Source organism: Alosa sapidissima, chromosome 6, assembly GCF_018492685.1.
Source record: "Alosa sapidissima isolate fAloSap1 chromosome 6, fAloSap1.pri, whole genome shotgun sequence".
NCBI lineage: Eukaryota > Metazoa > Chordata > Actinopteri > Clupeiformes > Clupeidae > Alosa > Alosa sapidissima.
The window spans coordinates 3,012,831-3,035,347 of NC_055962.1; the positions used below are offsets into that span (position 1 = coordinate 3,012,831).

The 22,517-nt window shown below is 39.3% G+C and overlaps 1 protein-coding gene and 1 long non-coding RNA gene across 5 annotated transcripts in view; one reads left to right on the forward strand and one right to left on the reverse strand.

Moving 5' to 3' along the window:
- The window catches only part of ino80 (INO80 complex ATPase subunit), a 70,444-nt gene extending 48,215 nt beyond the window's left edge, over nt 1–22,229 (reverse strand). For 2 of the 4 annotated variants that reach the window (XM_042095007.1, XM_042095006.1), the window contains exons 1-10: nt 22,049–22,229; nt 13,438–13,618; nt 5,395–5,555; nt 5,238–5,299; nt 4,989–5,132; nt 4,761–4,875; nt 4,126–4,328; nt 3,991–4,044; nt 1,477–1,680; nt 1,027–1,225 (exon numbers count right to left, since the gene is read on the reverse strand). In XM_042095007.1, the coding sequence (XP_041950941.1) occupies nt 1,027–1,225; nt 1,477–1,680; nt 3,991–4,044; nt 4,126–4,328; nt 4,761–4,875; nt 4,989–5,132; nt 5,238–5,299; nt 5,395–5,555; nt 13,438–13,618; nt 22,049–22,214 (1,489 nt within the window). In that variant the 5' untranslated portion in view covers nt 22,215–22,229. The remainder of the gene's footprint in view (nt 1–1,026; nt 1,226–1,476; nt 1,681–3,990; nt 4,045–4,125; nt 4,329–4,760; nt 4,876–4,988; nt 5,133–5,237; nt 5,300–5,394; nt 5,556–13,437; nt 13,619–22,048) is intronic. The other 2 variants (XM_042095009.1, XM_042095008.1) reach the window with 2 other exon arrangements.
- Nucleotides 8,112–12,335, forward strand: LOC121711441. Its single transcript, XR_006032327.1, has 3 exons — nt 8,112–8,236; nt 11,028–11,032; nt 12,212–12,335. It is a non-coding gene; the product is annotated as an uncharacterized LOC121711441 (long non-coding RNA).
- Nucleotides 22,230–22,517: the final 288 nt, after the last annotated feature.

Here is a 22,517-nt window from a genome sequence, read left to right on the forward strand (position 1 = left end):
ATTACAGCGCCCCCCTAGAGGTCAAAGGTCACCAGATTTCTTGAGCGTCCCCCTGATTGGGTCCTGAGTCCATGTACAAAGTTTGATTATGATAGATTAATGGGTTGCTGAGATATGAGCTCACTTCCTGTTTGGCGGCTTCGCCGCAAGTTTTGATTGGCTGTTACGGGCAAACGGTTTTAGTTCCGAAGACGAAAAGGAGTATCTTTTGTGAGGCTTGGTCTGAAGATCATGTGTGTCAGGTTTGGTGTCGATTGGACAAAATTTGTGACCTGTGAAAACCTTTTAGTGTTTTTGCTTAAATCCAAAATGGTGGAAAATCCATCATGGCGGAAAATGACGCCATAGGGTGCGTTGAACTCGGCTTGGTCCAAGGATTCCAACGATATCTCATTTTTGACAATCGGCCATACGGGTCAAAAGTTACGTGCGTGAACGCATGTCCAACTTTGGCCTGTTGGTGGCGCTAGAGCGCTCAAGGTGCCGGTATGAAACTTGGTGAAATTATTCATGAGACTATCCTCAATCAGTGTGCCAAATTTCACAACTTTTCACCAGACGGTTCTATGGGCTGCCATAGACTCCAATGGCGGAGGAAAGATGTTAAATAATAATAAGAAATCATAGAAACACAATGGGTGCCTTCGCAGCTTCGCTGCTTGGCCCCCAATAAAATATAATTTGCAAAAAATTCAAACAGATCATAGGGCCCTAAAATAGGTTGTATGTTGTACAGAAAAGCAGTCTCACGTGAAGTCAAAAGTGTAAGACAACTCTCAAGGATCCCTCAATTCTTGCAAAGACATGACCAATTCCAATCTCCAGAAGAAATCCTTATGCAAGTTTAATGTATTTCATATTGTGTGGGAGAATGATGATTCACAAACAGTCATTCATGTGTAAAAACTGCCACCAGAGCTGAGGCCAGTTCAAGAAATATCCATTATAGTATTATGGATATACATCCATTACATACATTGACACGTATCATCCTGTCTAAGACAGTCAAGGTAGATCTCTTCTTACCATAATCTTCCTGGCCCATGTTCACAATGACCCCTCCACCAATATCAATTTGCCTCTGGGAAGTCTTGTCCTCCAGTTTCTTCAGGATCTCATCTTGGGTGCTGTGCCCTCCTGCCAGGTTCTGTTTGCTACCAATAAAGTGAGCATATAGCTCTGTCTGTGTGATGAGGAAGTTCAGCTTTCTCTGCTGTCTCTTTGCCTGCAAATACACATCATAAAAGCCCGGTAGTAGCGGATTCTGTATGTAGACAATGATACACTATGTACCAAGGAGCAGGTTAATTTAAAGTCAGAAAGACTGTGTCACTTGTAATGAATGACTGCAGAAGAACAAATGACCAAAACAACTGAATTCACGAAGTACAGGGCCAGTTAAATCCATAAGGCCAGTATAAGTCCAGTGTTGGTGTTTGCACTGATACACACTGCTATGAAATCTGTTGAGTGTACCTCTTTCATCTCCTCATCAAGTCTGCGCTGCTCAAGAGCTTCTTTCTCGGCACGCTTGCGGTGCTCCTTCTCAACCTTCTCATATTTCTTCCAGTAGAGCAACATTTCCTTGGTGAGCCGACGGGCACGTGGCAGAGTCTCTTTGCAGTTCTTCTGGGCCTGGATAGCAGCGCGGCGTACCTCACGCATGCACTGGTGTGCCAACTGAAGTACAAAAGAATGTGCACAAAAATGCAATCAAGCACACACAAGAAACTGAGGCACATTTTCCACCACTTACATTTAATACTGGTAGTTGGGCTGAACACTGTGGAATAAAATTACATATAACTATTTGGCTAGTTAAACTTCAATATCTTACTGTATACTGTGGACCTAATTTAAGGGCCTTTGCCTTTTTGGGATGCACCACAAAATGGAGACGCATGCTCCCTGCACAGAATAAGAACTTTAATTTTAGCTTTACTACAGGGCAATTCCACGGAAAATTGACTTTTTGTCACATCCATAACGCCAGTGAAATGCCTTGGCATTTGTATGATGTGAATGATAACATTAATTTTTTGTGCATTTTTTTCTCATGTACATTCTTCAGCCAAAAATAGCAAATGCTCAAATTTTCACATCATACCATACCATCACATTTTATTGGCATTATGGATGTTCCATGCATTTTCCATGGAATTGTCCTACAATGATTTTTGATTTAGATTGAGATTGCACTGCAAAAACTCCTAGAATTCTAGAATCTAAATGAGATAAATAACCTAAAATCAAGTGAATATACACTACCGTTCAAAACTTTGGAGTCACTTGGAAATGTCCTTGTTTTCATCATTAATGTTGGAAATGACTGTTGTAGAAAGAAATGGCTGATTTTTAATGCAATATCTATTTACAGTATACAGATGCCCGTTATCAGCAACCATTCATCCAATGTTCCAAAGGCACATTCTGTTTACTAATCATTTTAAAAGGCTAACAGAGAAAAAAATTGGAGAACCCTTTTGAAATTATGTATGGGCATTGGGTTGCTGATAATGGGCAATGTAGATATTGCATTAAAGATAAGCCATAGCTTTCTACAACAGTTGAGAACCCTTTTGCAATTATGTAAGCACAAACCGGTAATGTAATCTGAAAACTGTTGCCCTGATTAAAAAACACAATGCAACTAATCTCAGCTGGTATTCTGTCTATAATGGAGCAGAATGTTACCCCAAACAAACGGCAGTATATGCTTCTTTTTCTATTATTTGCTTAAAACAAGAATTTTTTAGAAATTTTTGCACTTGATTTAAGTTTTTTTTGACCTTGTTATAAGTGAAACTCTCCTTGTTCTATTGGCAAATCTTGCAAGTGAATGTTTCTTGCTTTGTGGAAATACTACTTAAAATAAGCTAAATTATCTGGCAAGATTTGCCAATAGAACAAGAAGATTTTCATTATAACAAGGTCAAAATAACTTAAAAAGTCTAAAAAATAGAAGATGTTTTGCAGAATGGAGCTTTGAGTTGGAGTAACATTACGTTCTCTGACAAGCCATCTCCATAGGCCAACTATCACAGGTGTTTTTATTTTTTTCACACAATATGGCATCCCTCAGAAATTCTCCCAACCCCCAGGTTAAGGACTACTGCTTTATAGCACTACCACACTTTGCACTCAATACCACTAACATGATGTCCCATAAGCACAGTGACATGAATATTATCACTAGGGTTGGGACGGTAACCACATTACCGTGGTCATGTGACACCTACTGTGGGTCTGAGCTCCGTCATCACCGCAAAAAAAAAAAGAAATCTGTGTGCACATAGTGTGCAATGTTGTGATGTGTTATGTGAGGGACCATCTTATGACATGGATTCAAGGTTTTCTAAACAAAATTTCAAAACTTATCATCAAAAGATGAAGCAAACCCAACCTTTCGCGTGTGTGTTGGGGAGTGCAATGTTCCAAGAGAGTAGGGAAGAACTGGCACAATCGTAACACTTTTCTATTCTCTCTGTTCAAACTTGATTTACACAAAGACGATAGACTTGAAAGCTGTGAAATTTGGCCAGAAAGGAGTCATACATGTTTAGTCCATGTACTCCATGAAAGTTGGAACAGAATTAAAAAATATGTTTTTATTTGTTAAGAATTTAACTTAACAGCAACATGTAGCCTACTTTTGCTACAACCTGACGCAGCCATTTAAAAAGTGCAGTAGCCTACCGTTGTAACAGTAGCATAAGCGTCATGAATGTAACAGTCCTAAAATCATGATGGCCTTGTTGATAAACTGCTTATTTCTTTCATGTCTGAAGCATTTGGTCCAGTGATCTTTTAAGTTGTGTTGAGTGTAATTGGGTGTGATCGTGGTACAAAATTCATAATCCATACACTCGCAATCAGAATTTCTCGCTTTTCAACTGTGGTAAGAAAAAATCCATACTGGCTCAGCCCTAGTTATCACAGACAATATAACAATGGCAACGGCAATGAAGAAATGAACCAGAACAGTTTTACCTTTTTGGCATTAGACAGAACAAAGTTTTTCGCTGATGCTTTCTGTTTAAATGCCTGGAATGACAGATACAGATAAAGATCAGTTTCACTTTTTGGTTATTTAGACAAATCATTTAGTGTCCATCATGTTTTTACCTTTGGGTTCTCTTTTTTTGCAATGGTAAGCCAGACTTTTCGTCTCCTTGCATTTAGTTGCTCAATGGTTAAGTGCTTCTTCTTAGACAAGGGAAGAGGAATATCATGAGTAAACTTGGCAAAGATTTTGGTGACATATGGCCGTCCTTCTGCACAGAAGTCATCTCCCCTTTTCTTCTTCTTCTTTACCTTTTTCAGTTTTGCTGCCAGAGGAATAGAAACTATTAGTCCTCTGTTCTCCTTTCCACCTGTGTCTTCTCTATTATACATTAATGTTTTTTTATACATTTTTTTTTTTTTTAAATACTGGCACATGGGCCCCTAAACTAGCCTGGAGATTCCAGACCCAAATCCGAAAGATTAAGGGTCTGGCCACGAATAATGTAATGCCCGCGGCACCAAGCATGCATTTGAAAATCTCACTGCACGTAATTGTTTAACACTATACAACCATTGTTTACTGACTGATTCCAGACTTCGACGCAAAACACTACAACAAGCAAAGTTCTTTTGTTTGTACTTCAATGTCTTGCCCATTATGTTGAACTAGCAAATTGATTTTGTCTAGTTATTAATTTAGCTTTAGTTAGACTTAAGACTTTGCCTATCATTAAAATTAGGGCCCATGGTCTTACATTTCTTTTCCTCCTTGAACTTCTTCTTCTTTGGCCCATAAAGTTGTCGCTGTTGTTCATAGAAGGGGTCATGGGAGGAGAGAAGACCTGTACTGTAATACTGATATTGCTGCAGCTGTGGTAACACAAAGGTGAGAAAATGTATTTTTAATATTAAATTTACATTTAATTATTTTATTTCCTATTCACTATTAATCGAAAAACAGCAAGTATTTGTGCATTTCTCACCTCACGGTCTGAATGAAACCTGCTCTGATGGAGTTTGGTGAGTTTGTGGAGCCGCAGCATGTCTTGTAGCTCTTCATGGGACATAGAGAAGTCTGAATCACTCAAGTCAGACTCTGAATCAGAATCGTCTCCTAAGAGAATGCCCTAAAGAAAGAAACAGTGTACACCACTTAAAAAAAAACACACACATGCCAAATATTGGACTTTACGCTTCCAGGCCTCACAATAGAACATTTGGACAATACACACCTTCAACCACTTTCTGCTCTTCTTCAGCTTGGAAAAATTGTACAAACTTCCTTTATTTTGCTCTGTAAAAAAGGCCATTAGAGTGGCAGTCAGACACAGAAACAAAATTATATTTAAAAAAAACTTTAAGAACATCTGATTCGGAAAATTAACTAACCTAACAGCACAGCTCCATTCATTGGGCTGCTTTCTGTCAACCTGGTCCTTCTCCCACACTCTGTGAGGTCTGCAGGCTTTTCTTTGATTGCCTGGAGAGGAGCGTGTGGGTTTGAGGCCAAAAGAGAGGGCCCCTCCGCCAAAGAGTCATCACTGTCCTCACTGAAGCATAACAAATAACCAAGTTTACCATATGTTACAATGATCAAACATTACTTGCTCTAGTGTATAATTGCTAACACTATTAGAAGTGCATTCTGTGACCAATAAAAAAAAAAACATGTGTTGAAGAAAACATATTGACAATGACAAGCTATACCTTTAATGATTGCAGTTTACATTACACTCATTTACATTACACTCATCCATGTAAACCATGGGCCAACAGACACGACAATCTACAACCCCACAACAGAAAAAGTTGGGACGTTGTGTAAAATGCAAATAAAAACAGAATGTGATAATATACAAGTTTCGTAAACCCAAATTTAGCAGCTAAAAGGACATGGACAACATGAAAATGAAAATTTGGACTATTTCATGGAAAATATATGTTAATTTTGAATTTGATGCCAGCAACATGTTTCAAAAAAAGTTGGGACAAACGCATGTTTACCACTGTGCTGCTTCACCTTTTCATTTAACAAAATTCTGTAAATGTTTAGGAACTGAGGATTTACTAGAGTTTTGAGAATTAAATGTTGTCCCTTTACTCCCCGATATAGGATTTCAGTTGCTTAACAGTATATTCTTAGTCATGTTTTTCATTCCATTATGCACCTAATTTGACAAATCTGGACTGCAGACAGGCCATCTTAGCACCTAGATAACTCCTCTTCCTCTATGGAGAAATACTATTTAAATATGTGCAGAATTCATTTTGGCATTGTTTTCCTGCAATATTTAAGGTCTTCCCTGGAAAAGACATTGCCTGGATGGCAGTATATGTTGCTTGCTCAAAACCTGTATACATCATTCAGAATTGATTGTGCTTTGCCAAATGTGCAAGATGCCCATGCTGTAAGCACTAATGCTCCTCCACACCATAGATGTTGGGTTTCGAAGTGAGCATTAAATCAAGTTGGATAGGTTGGATACTTGGATAGGTCCTCTCCTATTTAGCCCAGATGAGTCCATGAATTCCAAAAAGAATGGCAATTTTTGATTGGTCTAACCACAGGACCTTTTTCCATGTTACCTCAGTCCATTTTAAACAAGCTCAGGCCCAGATAAGACAGTGGTATTTTCTGTGTCATGTCTCAATACAATTCTAGCTGTTACAATTTTGGCTGCAGTTTTTGAATTGAATTTTGAATTGCCATCTTAAGTCCAAAAGACCACAGCCATCCAATTTGTTTTTCAGCTCTTTCCCTTGTTTGCAAAGATTTCTCTAGATTCTCTGAATGTTTTAATAATATTATGTCCTGTAGATGATGAACTCCCCAAATACCTCACAATTTCATGTTAAGAAGCATTAAAATGACATTGTTTCATCATTTGTGCAGACAGGTTTACACAGAGTGATGAATACCCCTACATCTTTACTTCTAAGAGTCCCTGCCTCTCTGGGATGCTCTTTTTCATACCCTATCGTGTTGCCAGTTACCCAAATTAGTTGTGAAACATTCCTCCTTTTGTTTTCTTTAACATTACACAACATTTCCAGCATTGTTACCCCCGTCCCAACTTTTTTTGAAACATGCTGCTGATATCAAATTCAAAATTAACATATATTTTCCATGAAATAGTCAAATTTGTCATTTTCAACATTTGATATGTTGTCTGTATTCTTTTTGCAACTACATATGAGTTTAAGAGATTTGCAGATTGTTACATTCTGTTTTTATTCACATTATACACAAGGTCCCAACTTTTTCCGTTTTGGGGTTGTATAATGAATCGCTCACTTCACTCGGCACAAGGAACCATTTCTGTTTCTGCTTAGCTTGGCTTTTTTGGCAGCTATCTGATCTGGTGAGCATGGCGAATACTTTGAAACAGTACACATTGTCAAGTGACACCAAGCCCAAACTAATGACACCAAGCCAAAGTAGCATATTAAGTTTGGTTTTATTGAGAACAGTGACTAGAGATCCTAATGCTTTGTGTTAGCGAACAAAGCCATGTAGCAAGCCAAGCTAAACCAATATCAGATTACAAAGCACCCAGATTATGGAGGCAAAGTAAAATAATCTTCCAGTTGAAAGAACGAGGAATTCACCTGCAACAATGTAAGAATGAACATAGCCACACTTTCAGCAAATACAAAAATTAAAAATTTTATCTAAAATTAAATAGTTTGAGAACACCTTCTGTAGTTGTCCATTCTTTGTTCCTATGCGGTCCTGAGGGACCTTACAGAAATTTCAGGTTTCTGGCGAACAGTTGCTGCAAATTTGTGGAAAGGTCATATTTTCACATGCAAATTAGATTTCTGGCAAACAGTTGCGGTTAACTTTTGGCAATGTTGCAGCAAATTTGCAGCAATGTGATATACAAATTAGGTTTGTCACCAGAAGTTCATTGGAAGTTTGCCATTATTGGATAAGTGTGGTGGCAAATCACTGGTGAACACATTTGCCACTAGTTTGCCTCTAGCAGCCAGCAATACTTTCAACCACAAATTTGCTGCAAATCTGCCGCAAACATTTTATTTTTGTAAGGGGGGTATATTTCACAAAACTTAGACAAGGGATTAAGATGGGATTTTTTGGCTATCCTGGCTGAATTTAGCCTGGACATGGTTTCACAAAAGAGATGGCACAAAAGGTAAAATGGGGATTTATTCTGTGCACCTAGCCTGGTCCCGACCAGGCTAACAGATAGGCTTAGTTAATTCTAATGTTAATTATGACCGCCGCGCAGCGAAGCGGCGGTCATATAGGTTTAGTCAGATTTTTTTTTTTTTTTTTTCTTTTTCGCATGCCCAAATTTCCGTCAATGATTCCCGGGACACTGAAAGACCGGGGTACACGAAACTTGGTGGGCATGTAACCCCACATGGATAGCATGGAACCATCGTTTTTCGTTTTGATCTGTAGCCCCCCCGCTGGACTGGACCCCCCGAAAGGAGGGTAGGGCAGACACAGTTTTCTGTGAATATCTCGAAAACCGTAGGGTTTAGGAGGACCATTTTTTTTTTGTATGTTGATCTCAAGGGGCCATGTCAACCCATTCCATAACCACTCATTTCATGTATAGCGCCACCTAGTTAAACACAAAAAAGTAAAAATGAGGTGTTGTAATTGAAGGTATCTGTGACCTAACATAGTCAAAACTGCACGAAATTGGAAGTGTAGGATCATTATGACACCCTCTGTATGCACGCCAAGTTTTGTGGAATTCCGTTCATGGGGGGCCACACAATAAATTAATTTATGTTACTATACACCAACTGGCCTGTAGGTGGCCGGAGACAGTTTTCTGTGAATATCTCGAGAACCGTAGGGCCTAGGAGGTCCACCTTTTTTATGTATGTTGGTCTTAAGGGGGCATGTCAACCCATCCCATTACCACTTATTTCATGTATAGCGCCACCTAGTTAAAAATTGAAAAGCAAAAAATTAGGTGTTTTCATCACAATATCTCTGGCTGACAAGGTCAGAACTGCACGAAATTAAAAGTGTAGGATCATTATGACACCCTCCGAATGCATGCCAAGTTTTGTGTACTTTCGTTCATGGGGGGCCTTACAATAAAATAATTTATGTGTACATTTAGTGACGTACACCAACAAGGATTCCCGGGACACTGAAAGACCGGGGTACACAAAACTTGGCATGTTGGGCATGTACCCCCACATGGATAGCATGGAACCGTCATTCTTCGTTTTGATCTGTAGCCCCCCCCCCCCCCCCCCCGCTGGACTGGACCCCCCGAAAGGAGGGTAGGGCAGACACAGTTCTCTGTGAATATCTTGAGAACTGTAGGGCCTAGGATGACCAATTTTTTCCATATGTTTGCCTCCAGGGGTCATGTTAACCCATTCCATGTGCACACATGTGCATAAACAGATACACACGCACACACATACATTTACAGTAATCATACGTATGACACATACTCACACAGTAGACATATGTACGCATGCATGCACATGCACAAACACACATATGCAGGCAAACACACAAGCACGCACATACACACACACACACACACACCCACACACATAAACATAAATTTGTACACGCACACATGCACACAATTCAAGAATTTTTCCCGTCATCTACTCCCTGAATTTTTGGTCATTGATACCCGGGACACCGAACCACCGGGGTACATGAAATTTGGTGGGTATGTAGCCCCACTAGACTTTTACGGAAAAATTTCATTTCGTCCCCGGGGACCACCACCAACCCCCCCTGAACCGCAAAAAAAAAAAAACAGTTTTTCCTAAATAACTACCTGAACCGTGGCACTGAGGATGAAGAATCTTTTATGGTATGTTGGTCTCAAGGGCCCACATCAACCTGGCTCATAATCACTCATTTGTGATTTGCACCCCCACCCCCCGGTAAAAAATGAAAATGCAATATTATTCTGCTTTAATCGCCCCTATCTTCAGTTAAGATGTTCAGAACTGCACCAAATTTTATGTGTATGATTGACCTGGCATTCTCCGGGGGTATGCCAAGTTTCATTGAATTTCATCCATGGGGGGGTCTAAAAAAATTAGGTTATGTGTATATTTAGTGACTGTACACTCATTGGCCTGTAAATGGCGGTGCACACATATACACATGCACACACACAGGCACCCACATACTATCGGTATTAGAACGGCCGATACATAATTACAAATTCAGTAGGATTAAAAGAAAGCCAAAATAAATATTCATCATCATCATCATGGCTGCATTTTCAGTATTGGCGAGAAGTAGTCGTCTGTCCACTAGATGGCGCATCGTTGCAGTGAGACGTAATTTTGTTGGAAGTTAAAAGTGGGTTGGAAAAAACAATGGACGCTTCATACAAGGACTGTAATTTACCGCAGCGAACATCTAATAAGGATAGGACGATGTTCACATGAAGTGTAATTCCCATTTCTTCTTGAAGCCGAAATAAATCTGAGGATGTTTATCGGACATGCTTGGTTTTTACTGCAGGTACGTTAATCTTGTAATATCAATAAGGACCTAGGTAATGTTACCGTTAGCGTTGGTTGAGTGATGGAGGCATTTGATTTATTGCATTTGTAGAAAACTATAAATGCGGTTATACCAAGCAAATGTATAGCAGCACTGTTTGTATCTTTCGACTGTCATTTATTGCACGTGCTACAAAATTATTCTGTGCAATGGAAGATTTACCAACGTTACACCGGTCTGATACAGTTTTGCCTATACATGCGTGAGACTGAGACGCCTGTATATTTTGTTTTAAGTGCGTGCAGGGTGTGAGAGGGGAATCGATGTGCTTTGATTACAGCTTGGTAGTTGTAGTCTGTGAAATTAAAAAGCACGTGTGTGTGAAGTATCCAAACAATGACACCTTCATTTCATTATGGCTGCTTTAGCAACACACCTTAAGCTACTGTGTAGTGGGTCCCATTTAGAAGTGGCTACTTCATTCGCGCTTTCCTTGACTCATGGAGCTGCGTGAATGTTATTACAACTTTTCGCCACGATATGACAGTTTAAGTCCGCTTGATACTGTAAGGCGTAAGCCATTGGTTTCCAAAGGAGATTTTATTTGTGTCGCCAGCATAGCCTATTGACAATTTATGTTGTAAATAGGCCTACCTTATATTCCTACCTGTAGCTTAGGGAAGCTAACAGCTTTCTATTAGGATCTAGTTTGTTAGTTACCGTTTTGTCATAACTCCCTGATGCATTTTTGCATTTAGAATAGCCAGAGCGTGTATATCTCAATCGGAAAATTAAACAATATCGGGTGCCTATGGACTAGGCTGGGTGAACCCAGCCTGATCTGCCCGCTATTTATTTTTTGATTTCTTAAAAGATTGAGCTTGGTCTGATGAAAGCCAGACTAGCCATGGACCTCAGTTAAACAATGCAAGGGAACATGAATCAGCCTATATTTGCACTAACAATAACGGACAAAAGCTCTTCAACTTTGGCCCGTTAAAATGTGTATGAACAGTCTAGCGACGCATTTCATCAAGGCCCATTTGGACATGTCAGTTATTTGCACCACTGGTTAGATGTAAAACAGCATTTCGTTTCAGACTAGGCTACTGTTACTTAATTTGTGCATTAACAATAACGTTTCAGACTACTGTTACTTAATTTGTGCATTGACAATAAAGTATTACATGAACTAAAGATGACTAAAATCTTATGTAGAAGAAGAAACATTCACAAAAAATCCATCCATCCAAAAATGACCTTTGTTTTTGATAGCTGTTGAAAACGGCATGGAACTGAGAGATGTTTTTGTTTAAAAATACATAATAAATAAATAAATAAATAAATAAATAACATTATGCTGATACCTTTTGCTTTTCCCAAATACAATGTAGCCTACAGGTGTAAGTGACCTTTCATCAATCCAGTTGCAATGGATGAACTGTGATGAACTGCCCTACTTGTGATTGTTTAGAGATTTTAAAGGTTTTATAACAATGCTACATCTTCTTTGGCTATTCTACAATCTATTCACCTTTTCAGCACCAGTAGGCTACTTTCTGTGCAGCCGCACACACACACTCAGGCATGCCAAACAAGCATACACAAAAGTTTCAAGAGTGGGGGATGGAGTAAAATATGGAGACAAATTGAAGTGTGATTTATTTTCGCGGAACGGATGTACAGGACTGAGCGGCGGTCATATTTTGTACCGCTATGCGGTACATCTAGTTATGTTGTCTTATTGGTTCAGCCAGCTGTCATTCAAATCAGACCTCCATGTAAATCTTTTAAGAGCTTTATTCCATTTATATACTATTTGCTAAATATATTTGCTCGCAAAATACAGATTGTCTGCCTAATACTATATGGTTATCATTTTAATTGTAATCGCCTTAGAATACCGGTATACTCATTGTTGATAAATGTTTGATGTATAGCCTACTAGTAGTTGATTGAACATTTTTCAAAGGCGTTTTCAACAAATTCGGTTATAATGACAATATAAAGGCATATATAATCATACTATTTGTATCTTTGCAGTGGCAAGCGCTTTCTTAATGACGTTGCGTGCCGAGACAAGCAAGCACTCATACGTGAGCCTACACTCACTGGTTTTACAGAAATAGCTATATTTCCCCATTCAAAAAAGAAAAACTTTACTTCATTGTTAGTCTATATCAAAAATGGTTGTTCACACTATTTTCCACGTCTTTGGAGGAAAACACAGGAACGCGCACATATCCTGAATTACTTTCACCTGGCTTGACATAGTCGCTCCTACTCATCCTGGATTGGTGTGAATGAAATGTGTTGAGCTAATATGACCAGACAACGCTAGGTCAAACCTCGCTTTATCACTTATCTTGGATTTCTTAATTCTGCCTTTGTGAATACTCCTCTGGCAATGTAAATGAGAAACAAAGTGGACCACAGAAGCTAGTGGTGTAATTTCCAATATCAACAACCTTTTCCCAGAATCACAGACTACACCTTTAACTGTCCAAACAAAAAACATTTGTGCAAGTTGTTTGTCTAGCATCCCATGGCGCACTGTTATGTAATGAGAAACAGAACTTTTCCAGCCTTATATAATAATCCATGCAACACTATAAGAAAATGTATTTAAGCTAAGGCGGGGATCACATTAGCCAGCGGCAAGCTGCAGGTTTCCTATTGTTCTCTATGGTTTGGCAGCGGAACGGTGGCAACGCTGGCGTAACGCTAGCGTTGAACAAGCTGAGCGTTGAACTTGGTTCAACTTTCAAAGCGCAACGCAAGCGTATTCAATTGACAAACCGTTTGTGTTGCTTAGGAACGAGATCAAACTTATTATGGTCTGAGCGTTGCGTTTGCCGCTGCCACTGGCTGATGTGATCCTCGCCTAAGTGAATTCAATTACATCACACTTATTATTTTCACTATGAGCGAAATCTTTAGAAAACTCTTTAATTTACCTGGAAATGTCTCCATTAAACGTATTGGCTGTTTGCTGCAAGAAGGAATCCAATCTCAGTGACCGCTCCAGGTACTGCATGTGAACTGGCTTGGCCAGCTTTGGGCAGGCTGTGGGGTCTGTCTCATCTTGCTGAGAGGCCATAGAGATGCACGACGGTCCATATAGGGCACAGACACTTACTGCAATAGTTGGAATTTCATTAAACAGATCATTTATTTAATAAAAAATCTACAAATCTAGAACAGCTCATACATACTTCATACATCACACATTACCTCAACCTTTTGAAAGTACAATTAACCTTGTAGAAACATTCTTAATGAGAAACATGTACAGCCAGTTTAGTGTTGTGCAATAAAAAACAGTGGAGTCAATAGATCAAATTGCATTATCTATTCCTTTTTCTTTTCTACCCGAAGCTACCAAGGCAAACAAAATTACAATGTGCATATTGTTTGTTTGTTTGTTTAATTTAAGGCCATTTCCGCAACTAATGTCAGAAACATGTCATGTGCATCAAGGTAATTATGTACACAATATCAGTTAGCACTGTAGATATTGTACAAACTTGCTTCCTGTCAAATTAACTGCAAACCTGAGAGCAATGCAGGCTGTGATGGATCTGGTCTGTCACTGCTTACAGATTTATGCATCTTAAAATATGCATTGACGCGTGCATATAAATGTAACCCGAAGTAATAAAAGTTAATTCTTAACAAATATTTCAGTTGTTCTTCAAATTTCATGCGTTTAAATGCAATGAAGGATCTGAAATGGTGAAATGGTAAGCACTAATTTCTTTCTATTATTTATTTTCTTACACTTTTAAAGGAGAAATCCGGCAAATCTACACATATACTCCATTTCCCGAGGTGAACGAGTACTGTCGATACAAAACAATAGGTTTTACCTACCTCGATTTGCTACAGAAAGGCCCTCTAACGAAGCAAGGCAGCAACATCGCTACACTCTGGGAACACATCCGTGAGTTCCCATTTACATACCCACAGAGTATAGTGCTGTAGCTGCCTGGCTGCATTAGCTGCTGGCTATCGGGGGGCTTCGGGGGTTTTTCGTACCGACAGTACTTTGTGAGATCTATGTGAAAACTAGCCTATTTCTCCTTTAAGGGTCATAATGATCAGTGCTCATTTATTTTATTAATTGTCATTTTATTGCCATTGCAACTGGAATTTTCAACTTCTACAGTATATTATTATACGGCTCTTCACAATGCTAGTAGAATGTTCTGTTAACTTAAATGGGATTTCCAAACATTCTACGGTAAAATATATTCATGTAATTACCACTGAAACATTACCACTGTCAATGGCAACTGGTTTTGTGCTTCTGATTTACGTCTTTCATATCACTCCGCAAGTAGTCGTCAGTTCTTGCAATGGAACTTCATTCAAAAGTGAAAGCAGACATTTCTAAAGAATGTTTGATTCAAGTTCAGCATGTGTTTTGAACTATTTGTTTCTCAGCAAAAGGCACGAAAAACGGTAACAAATAAATGTTAAGACACATATCATGTGGAGTTTTTGGAAGTAACCGTATAATAAGTGGGATAATGTATGGAATGCCGGTCATTGTCCAGTTCGCCCTGTCGGGACTTATTTTCCCGAGAATAATCGGCGTTCCATACATTATCCCTTACATAACTTCTGACAGCACTGTCTGATGATGACAGAGGGTTTTAAAGTAATAAACAGAAGGACACATTCTGCTTCAACCTAGGCTTTTTTTACCTTTACTTTTTATGTTGTTCACTTTTACTTTAGGCCCCTTATGCAACATTTTCAACTTAATAAAACAGCTTAGAAATCATTGTGATGGTTAAATAACCTATTGTGGAGAGAATGGCAGCTTTCCTTGCTCTCCTACTGTCTCCTAGCGGAAAACCAGGTATTTGTTGGTGCCCACAAAGGTTTTTGTTTTGTTTGGTTATGTTGCGGATGGGATCATAAACGGCCACATCAATGAAGAAAACTGAATTAAGAGTTTGTTGGTATTGCTGTGTTTCCCACAAATTCAACACTGACCGCCACACACAAAAAAAAAATATTGTCCAATTTAAATTCTGTGAAGTTCTGTTTAATTGTGTGCCCTTGCACTTCTATGCACACCTCTAACTAAACCCGCCCCTCCTCTGTGTGCTCACCAATTAAAATGCTATTGTGCAGGATTTTTTTTTTACAGTTTATGGTTTGAAGACAACAGGCTAAAAAACACTATTGAATCCGATTAGCATCATGACCATACTGAGCAAATCTGATCAAAACTGCATTCAAGTTAACTCTGGTAAGTTCTTGTTACAACGCTGTCTATAGAGCTGCACAGTCCCGCCCACAGCCAAAATGCGATTAGGTGCCGGAAGTAAGATTCCCATTCATTTGTCCCATTGACGTTTTGGAAAAATCAAGGTACAAGACTGTGTACATATTTTCATTTCCGAGCGAAGGAACTACTCATCCCATAAACCACCACGCCTCACTGAATAATATAAGGACGAAACGGCGCGAATATATTGCCATTTGAACACCAGCGACAGCACACAAACCCTTTCCTCCAAACAGTGATTTTTATATAGTGAATGTGCAGTTAATCGAAGTTATTTCAGGTGTAATCATGTAAATAATAGTGTTTTGATATTGAATTTTATTTATCATCGTGTATTTTATATTGTGTGTGTGTGAAAGCGGTTAACGTTAATGTTAACGTTAGCAACATGGTGCAGTGCTTTGTAGCATTAGCTGTTACCTGACTGTCATCCTATGCTGTACTGCTCAGTCGGGCTGATACATTGACCGGTGCATGGTCTGCTCTTGGACCACCATATTCAGTTTATTAATTTGCCGTGAATTATTACACAAAATGTTTATTAAATGCACAAAGAAGTATTCGTAGGTTAATGATTGATGAATCATACAGTATGAAGGCTACAGTAGCCTAGCTAATGTTATCTAGCAACAGCACATTACCAATCTCCCTGCTTAACCAGAGACTTTCTAATGTGGAGACACAGCACTCAAAAAATACTCCATAGAAATGCATGGGGCTAGTTTGTCACGCCAATATGGCCTGTTGTCTACACATATCCCACCCCTTCCTCGGCAAAACGTCGACATGTGAATACATTGAGCCAATCATATGGTGTGTTGTGAAGACATCCTGCCAATCATGTGTTGTGATCTCGCCGCTGGAGCAAGATTGGTGTCGTGAAGCCTTGCGCACGCGCAGTTCGACCCAAAGACTGTGCCCGATGAGTGCCCATAAAACGTTGGTATATGGCCGCCGAGTGGAGGGACTTGCCTAAAAGGACTTTGGCTTAACTCACCACAACTTTGTAGGTCTTGTCCCTCATGCTGGCCCTTACAAAACCCACAAGCTGACTCTCGGACACACAACAGTCAATAATGCCCTCATGATGGCCCTTACAAAACCCACAAGCTGACTCTCGGACACACAACAGTCAATAATGTGACCCGATTTAAAGTGGCTTTCACCCCTTTGGACATTCACTAAAACAATATATTTCATACCCGTGTTGCAGCATATAGTTCTAGGCTAATGTTAGCTGCATTATGTAATGACATACAATGTCGGAAATGCTAAAGGTTAGCCTGTCGGCTACCATTAAACTAACATTTACAGTGGTCTATTTGATAGTGTATTGGCCCTGACTAAGTTCGTGTGATGTATAAACCACAATCCTTGTTGATACAAGTAGCTACCAATATTCGTCAAGAAAGTTTTTAATCACATTAAGATTTTCGCCATAGGCAGTAAAATACTCCGCCATCTTTGTCAATAATTTTTGTTGAGAAATTTTCAATTTATGACCATAACAGCCTTTCCACCAATCAGAGGCATCACTGTGGGATTGTTCAGGATTGTGGGTAATGAAGTACTTATTCAAGAGATCGTGATTAAAAGACATTTATCTCAAAACAAGGTTAGTGCCCCATGAACTTTTGGCGTCTATATGAGCATATACAATCACTTAGTACAGCCGTAGCTGGTTTTAAGTCTACCACGTGCAGTTAAGTTTTTATGGCTTATACCGCAATTGTCAATGGAGAAATTGCATTGAATTTTTACTTCCGACATCGGCTGTGGGCGGGACTGTGCAGCTCTATTGTGACGACCAGATTTTGATGATTTGCAAGCTTGTAAACATCCATAGACAGGCCTACCTAAGAGACATAAGAATAGTGCTAGGATAACGATAATGTTATAGCTGCTTGTAGGCTACAGTATATCAACTAGGCTAATCATGCAGGATAAGTGTAACTGCAGCTTACTTTTAACTTTCTTGACTTGTGTTGGCTCAATCCAGATGTAACTGAAAAGGGCTTGTCGCCAGGATATTAAGTAGACTGTTAGTTTGAAATGTCACACTATTTATAAAAGGTCCATCTCCAAGTTTTATTCAGTGTTACTGACTGATGGACAGCTAACGCAGCTATAAGCAGGCTAGGTGTCACAAGTAGAATGTCAATACAGTGGAGCTCAATCTAATCAGAGCATCCATAGGCTAAGCATAGGCCTACCGCACAGTGTGTAACCAATAGACTAAGCAACAGTAGGCCGAATACCTGCATTATTTGTTCATTCATTAATAAATATCTGAATTATTTATTTGTAATTTGTAATATTCACCATGGAATCCATTACATTTGAAATATGGAAATAAAAACTATTAAAACGATTTTGCACTTTTTTTCACACACTATTTATTTGAACTTTCAGGAATTCTGAAATGGCTACGGAACACAATATGTTCTGTGTCCTTATGATGTACAATAGCCTACTACCTAGCTGAAGTACTGGCCACTACAGCAGCCTATTTAGTAAATGTAAGTGGTTATCTACAAGCTGACTAAATAAACAAACAGGTAGGTTAACTAATTAAGGTAAGATAAAATAAAATAGTACGCATCTACCATATCTGAGACTGACCATGTCTACTTTTCACATTTTCTCACTTAGCCTTTTGAAATACAGGAGAGAGATGTTTAGTGCTAATATCAGTTATTACTATTATTGCTAGGGATGGCCCGATACCAATACTGGCATCAGGGATCGGGCCGATACTGGGCCCATATACTAGTGCTGGGCGGTATGACCAAAAATGTATATCACGGTATTTTTCAAAATTCTTACGGTTTCACGGTATATGACGGTATTTTTTTCCATGCATAATCAGATGTTCACAGCATTTTCTACAGGTTGAGAGGAATTGCTGCAGTACATTGACTAAGGATGGTCTATTTTACTGTCATGATGTAGAATAACTCCACACTAGTGGTAATGCAGTTTTGCATGGCCCCAGAAAATGATGCTGTTTACAAAGAGCCAATACAGAACTTTTACTGTGCACATTTCACAAACATCTTGTAGCCTATAAAACCAATACAAAAAGTAGTGCAACTTGCAATAATTATACTTTTTTGAAAATTATACAATTTAAAATAAAACCTCTCTGCTAATATGCTTACTCTGTCAAATAGGCCTATCAGAAACATGCCTTATTGTTGTTGTGTGGTTTACATGACGTTAGTGGTAGGCTAACTTAACTTGATGTGGATGTCTTGTTAGCCTGCCATGAGCTTCGGTTCGGTTCGCTAGGCAAAACATTAACAAAAAAGTTTGTTTTGGTGCACTGATGACAGTCAGGATCATTTCTAACTAGCCATCTAGTATTACTCAGTGCATGTCTATAACATGCTTTACTTGCTACCTGGATAATTTCAGCGAATATTCTTAAGGTGAGATGAATGATAAGATCATTAAACTTCACTGTGTTCGGTAGGTTGCTAACTAACGACATCACCTACTAGCCAGCTAGTTACAGCTGTTGAACAATCTCAAAATAATTTTTGTGACGATAAATCCCTTTCAATGCAGTATCCCTTAACGTTTTTCCTTAACTAAAGAAACAATTTAAGATATTCTGTGCAACACCCTTAAATAAACCCCTTACCTAAGGAGAAAGTAAGCCTTAAGGGTCATACCTCAGGGGAAAAACTTAAGGCACCATGCGTGCGTGTGGAAAAAAAAGTCCTGTCTGAAACACTGTCGCGCGGTGCAGCGTTCCAAACGTTGTGTAATCAAATACACCGGTATGCCGGTATATTAAAAATTCATATCATAACGAAAATATACACCGGTATACGGTGTGAACCGGTATACCGCCCAGCACTACCATATACTAAAAAATCATCGATACCACCCACTCTGATACCACTTAATTACACGGTTTCCCTACAGAATACATTTCAAAGTCCTACTCCTGGCATACAAGGCCCTACACAATTATACCCCCAACTACCTCACTGGCCTCCTAGACGTCTACACCCCTGCTCGCTCACTGAAATCCTCATCAGCAGGCCTACTGCATGTCCCTAGTGTGAACCTCAGCACACTGGGACAGAGGGCTTTCAGCTACATCGCCCCCAAGCTGTGGAATTCACTGACAGACTACATCAGATGCTGTGACTTAATTACTGACTTTAAAAACAGACTTAAAACATATCTCTCTTCAAGATGGTTTATGGACTGACTGACTTTTACTTTTATCTTTTTTTTTTGAGATGACTATAATTTTAACAACCTTTTTGTTTTTGTTTATTCGTGACGTGACCTTGGGTGACATCAAAGGCGCTCTAAATAAAATGTATTATTATTATTATTATTATTAAACTATAGCTCACCTAAACTATGCATGTGGCATACACTCAGTTGAGTGTAGTTGTTGTTGTGCATATCTGGTGTGTTGGTGTAGCTCTCGCGCAATCGCGCTAGTTGGGGATAAGTAGCCTACAAAACAAAGTCCGTGGAGTTTACTTTTTTTGAGATTGTTGTCATTGTTGTCATGTCAGTGTTGCTCTGATTTCAATAAAATGTAGTTCATTTGCAGCAACTTTTAATATTACTTAAAAATCACAATAACGAAGCACAGCTTAACATAGGCAATCTTCCACATGATTGAGCTACCGTTAAATATCATATTTTTGTCAAAATGCATATTTCTAATTTTGAAGTTAAAAGGAACAGTTTAAGAGGTCACTAAAAATGTGCACAAAAAAAAACTTGATAGACTTGATAAGGACCACCCTAATACAAAGGTCTCTACAGTGGTGTCACGTTTTGTTGCCCTATCAGATTTTAGTAAGACAGTGCAAAATAGTCTAGTTAATATTTTTGTTTAATTAAGATACGGAGACAGTGCCATTGTGGAGGGTTGTTTTAGACTTAATTGTTTGTTTATTTTTGGTTTGAAATAGCCTGCTATTATATACAACAAGTGGCAAATGCAATTTCATGACTTTACTCAATATGTTCAGTGAATGTATTGAATTTCATGACTTTCCAGGCCAGGGTGGGATTTTTATAATCCATTACTGTTACAGGATCTCCATGATCATGAAGAAATAATCAGATTCTCTGGCCATGGATCCGTGTTCAACATCATTCATTTATGCCTAATCATCGTTGTTCTTCTGTTTCTTCTTCTATCCTATACTTCTATTATTATTATTGTGATGTTTTTCTATTAACTTCCGGTCAAGAACTGTAGGCCTATTTATGGGGGGAGCCATGCACATTCACCCACGCCACACTTTACTGTGGCTGGCGTTAAATTAACCCTTCTTTTTGTCAGTTTGGAGTTACATCCTGGTTGCACTTCGCTAACATTATCCATCATAACCCCTACATAAAAATCTTCTTTCAGAAATGGCTGACCTCAACAGGCTAACGTTAGCAAAAGGAATGAGTGAGGCGTGCCTGACCAACTGACCTGGCTGCGTGCCCAGGTAGCGTACGTCTGATTCTCCCCCCACCCCCACCATAACATTAACGTAGTTCCATGAAAACCCACGGCAACTCTGCACGTGCCATTGGGTATATCAGACACTCTGGAGGTCAAAATTATACACCTTCTATTGTATTACACTTGCTCCAGCTAGCTACCAGATGTTAAACGTTAGCAAGCTATATTGTTAGCTGCTAATATGCTATCGTTAGCTAACTTTAGCTAGCTCAAGCCCGTTAACGTAGCAGCGACGTCCCCAACTGTGCAGGTCCACCTTGACATGACGGCAAAGCTCAGCACTATTAAGAGTGAAACGCATTTGTTTGGTCCCACTGCTTTAGCGTGGCGTTTGTAGGCTTTGCTTTGATTGCTGGTGTTAGCAGTAGATTTGACGAATCAGCTAAGTAACTTAATGTTTCAGATGGTTGGCTATGGCTCACAATGAGTTAATCTAACGTTTAACCAGGCCATAAGGTAATTTTCTGATAACATATTTCCCAAATTTCAACCTCTGAATTTTAATAATTCAAATGGGGTGTGTCTCTTTAAGGGTTTCGTGAGACAGCCGAGGAATGGCATAAGGTAACTTAAATACTGCTTCAAACATTGAACGCTCTTGAACGCATACGAATATTGCGGGTCTTGCCTTGTATCGAACTCCTCGCGTCTAATCTGTGAGAGTCAAGCAACTGGGTTATACGACCCTTACATAGAGCTAACACTTTTCTCCCTCCCGGCCATCTTTCCCCCATTGCTCCTCCATGTTTTCTCATAAACACTTGCTCACCTTGGGCCCCGTGTCCCCCTTTTCGTTCGATCTCTGCTGCTGCCAACTCTGCGCTCTCTGCCTCCAAAATGGCGGTTGTGGGTACAGAGTGATTCTGAGAGCGTAGGGTCGGCAGTAGAAGAGAGGCGGCCACTTTCAGTAACAGAGAGCAGGGACACGGCGCCATGGCGAGGACAGAGAAACGAACAGGCATAATGAACGATAGCAGATAAAATTGCCTTTCCAATCTTGTTCTCGCCGAGATCTAACTGCATGTTTCATTAAACGGTGCTGGTTCAGTATCTGTGTTAGACTATACATTTACAATCGCATTGCCTTGTTCACAAAAACAAAAATATCAGCATATTTGATATGCCATGTATCTATTGGTATAGTCTGAAACATTCCGAAGATTGCCGAGTGGATAGTGACGTAAGGACGTCGCCACCAGAGCGGCATGGCTTTCTCTGGCTCTGGTAACCACTGTTGG